At 49.0% G+C, this 4,592-nt stretch overlaps 1 protein-coding gene across 1 annotated transcript in view; it reads right to left on the reverse strand.

Moving 5' to 3' along the window:
• Nucleotides 1-2,199, reverse strand: part of GYG2 (glycogenin 2) — a 21,475-nt gene extending 19,276 nt beyond the window's left edge. Inside the window, exons 1-2 of the mRNA XM_023739479.1 lie at nucleotides 2,001-2,199; nucleotides 576-702 (exon numbers count right to left, since the gene is read on the reverse strand). Coding sequence (XP_023595247.1) covers nucleotides 576-702; nucleotides 2,001-2,199 — 326 coding nt within the window. The remainder of the gene's footprint in view (nucleotides 1-575; nucleotides 703-2,000) is intronic.
• Nucleotides 2,200-4,592: the final 2,393 nt, after the last annotated feature.

Consider the following 4,592-nt stretch of genomic DNA (forward strand, 5'->3'; position numbering starts at 1 on the left):
ACAAATAAAACCATGGCTGTGAAGTCGATTCTAACTCACAGCAACCCTGCAGGACAGGATGGAACTGCCCCATAGGGTTTCCAAGGCTGTAATCTTTAGGGAAGCAGAGTGCCACATCTTTCTCCCTCAGAGTGGCTAGTGGGTTCAACATGCTGACTTTCTGGGTAGCAGCCGAGCGCTTTGACCACTGCACCACCAGGGCTCCTTTTGATAATATAGCCAAAACTGTTGTTAAGGTCGTCCTGGGTGGTACAAATGGTTCAGCACTCAACTGCTAACAGAAAGGTTGGAGGTTCGAGTCCGCCCAGAGGCGCCTCAGAATAAAGGCCTGGCGATCTGCTTCCGAAAGGTCATAGCCTTGGAAACCCCGTGGAGCGCAGTTCTACTCTGCACACACAAAGTAGCCGTGACTCGGAATCGACTCGACAGCAACTAACGCCAGCAAATATGCTCCACAAGGGCAACGCAGGAGGACGACCTAAATTCCCTGGACGTGGCGAAGGCTGGCGTCCTCTGAGAGAGGAAGGGCGCTGAGTGGCAGCGCAGGGCTGGGAGGGCTTGGCACAAGGACTCACTGTCTGAAGGCGGGGCCGTAGGTGTAAGCCACGTTGCTGCTCAAGTTGTAAATAAAGGGCAGATGCTTGTGGATGTCTGCCGTCGGCCAGCTACTGAAGAAGCTGTTCAGTAAGCCTTGATCTGCACCTGGACCATTCACGAACACCAATAATAGGTTAAGACAGTCCAGTACAGGATGGGAACCACCCCCGTCTGTCAGTCTGTCCTACTGTGGTGGCCTGCACGCTGCTGGGATGCTGGCAGCTATGCCGCCAGTATTTCAAACACCAGCAGGGTCACCCACGGTGGGCAAGTTTCGGCAGAGCTTCCAGACTAAGACTCGGAAGAAAGGCCTGGCAATCTACATCCAAAAACCAGCCAATGAAAACCCTAGGGATCACAACAAAGCATAGGCCGAAACAGTGCTGGAAGATGAATTCCCTAGGTTGGAAGGCACTCAAAACACACAGTGGTCACAGCAATGGACTTGAACATACCAGTGATGGGGAAGACGGCCCAGGACCGGGCAGCGTTTCATTCTGTTGTATACGGGGTCAGCATGAGTCAGAGCTGACTCAACATCAACCAACAGCAACAAACCTGCATTATTAGTAGCAATTAAGGGTGGGATTGTACACATTCATCCATGATTTCATATGCTGCTGTTGTTGTTGCTGCCTTTGAGTCAGCCCCAACTCGTGGCAACCCCATGTACAACAGAATGAAACACAGCCCCGTCCTGCAGCATTCCCACAACTGATTGTAGATTGCACCATTATGATCCATAGGGTTTTCACTGGCTGATTTTCAGAAATAGATCTCCAGGCCTTTCTTCCTAGTCTGCCTCAGTCTGGAAGCTCCACTGAAACCTGTTCAGCATCACAGCCACACGCAAGCCTCCACTGACAGACGGGTGGTGGCCGTGCACGAGGTACATTAGCTGGGAATCGAACCTGGGTCTCCCACACAGAAGCCAAGAATTCTACCACTGAACTACCACTGCCTTCTGTTTGGAGACAGAGTTTTCTTTGTTATGTGAACAAGGTCATAACAGTGCAGGGTTCTTCACAAGCTTGATCACTTCTGAGTTATAAAAGGAGTGTACTAGACACAGGGACACACACAGGGGGCAGAAGACGCCGTGCGTAGACAGACACACACAGTGGATGCCCCTACACGCCTGGGCACTCCAAGAATGGCCGGTAGCCACTAGAAGCTGGAACAGATAAACAAGAACCGCCTGGAACCACGCCCTGAATTCGGACTTTCCGCTTCCAGAGCTATGAGAAATAAATGGCTGTTCGTAACAACCACCCACCTGTGGCATTTTTTTGTTACAGCAGCATTAGATAAACAAGACATGGGGAAACGGGGGCCGGCAGGGGGTGGGTACTGACTGACAAACAGCCCATTCTCTGCTGCAAATCCCCGAGTCCCTCGTTTACCATCGAAGCTGCCGTGGTCGGCGGCATGTCGCAGCAGGCGGCTATGCGTCTCGAGGGAAGGCTGGAAGACAAATACGCCACTGTTGAAGCAATCGGGCCAGCCGGGATCCGGGGCTGCGGACAGCTCCCCCCTGTCAAACAGCTCGTCGATATTGGACAGCACCTGGCGAAGAAAGATGTAGGAAACCTGTCCCAACATGTCTCCACCTCGGGTACACAAGTGAGAAATGAGACGGGAGGTTACGGCGGGCCAGACAAGTGTTCTGGTGGGTGGGAACTCGTGCCCAGTTCTTTTTTTTTTTTTCGTCACCCAGTATCAATATTTTGGGGATTTTTTTTTTTAACTGAGTGAAAATAGACACAGCAAAACACACCAGTTCAACAGTTTCTGCATGCACCATTCAGTGACATTGATTCTGTTCTTTAAGTTGTGCAACCATTCTCACTACCCTGTTCCAAGTCATTCCACCTCCGTTAACCTAAACTCACTGCCCCCTAAACTTCTCATCTAGCCTTTTGAGTTGCTATTGTCAATTTGATCCCATATACATAATTCTTTAAAAGAGTATAATGCTTAATTAAAGCAGACACTCTTTTATAATTTGACTAAATTCTTCCTTGGTTCAAAGATGACTCTAGGGGATAGTTTTGGTTCAAGCTTTAAAGATTTCCTCAGGGTCATAGTTTTGGGGGGGTCACCAGGTTCAATGGCTCCAGAAAGTCTGGATTCCATGAAAATTTGAAATTCTATGCTATATTCCCTCTGCCCCCTTTTGGTCAGGATTCTCCTATAGAATCTTTGATCAAAATGTTCAGTAATGCCACCCTGCTAACTCAGAACTGAAGCCACTCCTGAAGTCCACCTTTCAGACAAAGATTAGACAGGCGTATAAAACAAACAAGGAGGAATGTGCTTCTTAGTTCAGTCAAGTATAGGAGACCCAGTGGGCAACACCTGCCCAAAAGCAAAGACAAGAAGGCAGGAAGGGACAGGAAACCTGGACAAATGGATGTGGGGAACTCGGGGTGGAAAAGGAAAGGGGGAGAGTGCTGACACATTGCGGGGATTGCAACCAATGTCACAAAACAATTTGTGTATACATTTTTGGATGAGAAACTAATCTGCGCTGTAAGCTTTCAACTAAAATACAATAAAAGTTTTAAAAATTATTGATTGGGAAATTAACTTGCTTTGTAAACATTCACCTATAGCAGAATAAAATGTTTTAAAAAAATGGTTCAGTAATGTAGCCGGGCACCATCCAGTTCCTCTGGTCTCATGGCAAAGGAGGCAGTTGTTCATGGAGGTGCCCAATTTTTTGAGTGACACTTTTGGGTTTAGACTCAAAGGAGAAAACTTTGCGGGTAAGAGTGTTTCCAGCTTACTCAGCAATTGAAGTAGCGCGGTCTCCAAAACTAAATTACTTTCTTGAGGCTTTTAAGGTCCTCCATGGAATTCTCTTAATAGTATGCCATCCTCCATCCAGCCAACGTGACCAACGAAAAGGTAAATGCCGTCCACAGAGAGGAAGCGAGTCAGTACAACTATACAGCTGTCAGAGCCCTGGTGGCGCAGTGGTTAAGAGCTCAGGCTGCTAACCAAAAGGTTGGCAATTCGAATCCCCCAGCTGCTCCTGGGAAACCCTACAGGGCAGTTCTCCTCTGTCATGTAGGGGCGTTATGAGTCAGAATTAACTGGGCCACAAACAACACACACAGCTAAGACACCCGTGGAGTTCATTTCTGTCCCCAACTGGCCTCGCTGTCCTTAGCCGCCATCACCAAAACGCCACAGCTCCCGTCTCTGCTTTCTGTGCTTCTGAATTTGGCAATCCGGTTCACTTGGAAAAGCCCCGCCCCTCCTTCTAAAAATCACTCTGAGTTATCTGCAGCATAGATCCAGAAAGGAGCCTTGATGGCACAACAGTTAAGTGCTAGGCTGTTAGCGTAAACGTCGGTGGTTCAAACCCACCCAGCAGCTCTGAGGGAGAAAGACCTGGCGCTCTGCTCCCATAAAGATTAGAAACCCACTGCCATCGAGGCAGCTATGTTAATGAGGTGGGACTCAATCTACAGGATTAGGTTGTCTCTTGAGTCAGTCTCTTTTGAGATATAAAAGAGAGAAGCGAGCAGAGAAGAGAGACCTCTGCCACTAAGAAAGAAGAGCCGGGAGTGGAGCATGTCATTTGGACCCGGGGTCCTTGTGCTGAAAAGCTCCTAGACCAGGGGAAGATTAATGACAAGGACCTTCCTCCAGAGCTGACAGAGAGAGAAAGCCTTCCCCTGGAGCTGATGCCCCGAATTCGGACTTGTAGCCTCCTAGACTGTGAGAGAATAAACTTCTGTTTGTTAAAACCATCCACTTGTGGTCTTTCTGTTACAGCAGCACTAGATGACTCAGACAGAGAGGTTCATTAGCAAGGGGAGCCTCTGGTCCTCACCATCCCCCCTGAACTCACCAGCGTGTCTGCGTCCAGGAAGACGCACTTGCTGTAATGGGTGAGGGTCCAGCAGTGGAGCTTGGTGAGAGTGACCCCGAGCTCAGGTCTCTTCAGAAAGGCCAGGTGGATGTAGTCTGCGCTGTGTATCAGG

Source organism: Trichechus manatus, unplaced genomic scaffold, assembly GCF_000243295.1.
Source record: "Trichechus manatus latirostris isolate Lorelei unplaced genomic scaffold, TriManLat1.0 scaffold00134, whole genome shotgun sequence".
Lineage (NCBI taxonomy): Eukaryota > Metazoa > Chordata > Mammalia > Sirenia > Trichechidae > Trichechus > Trichechus manatus.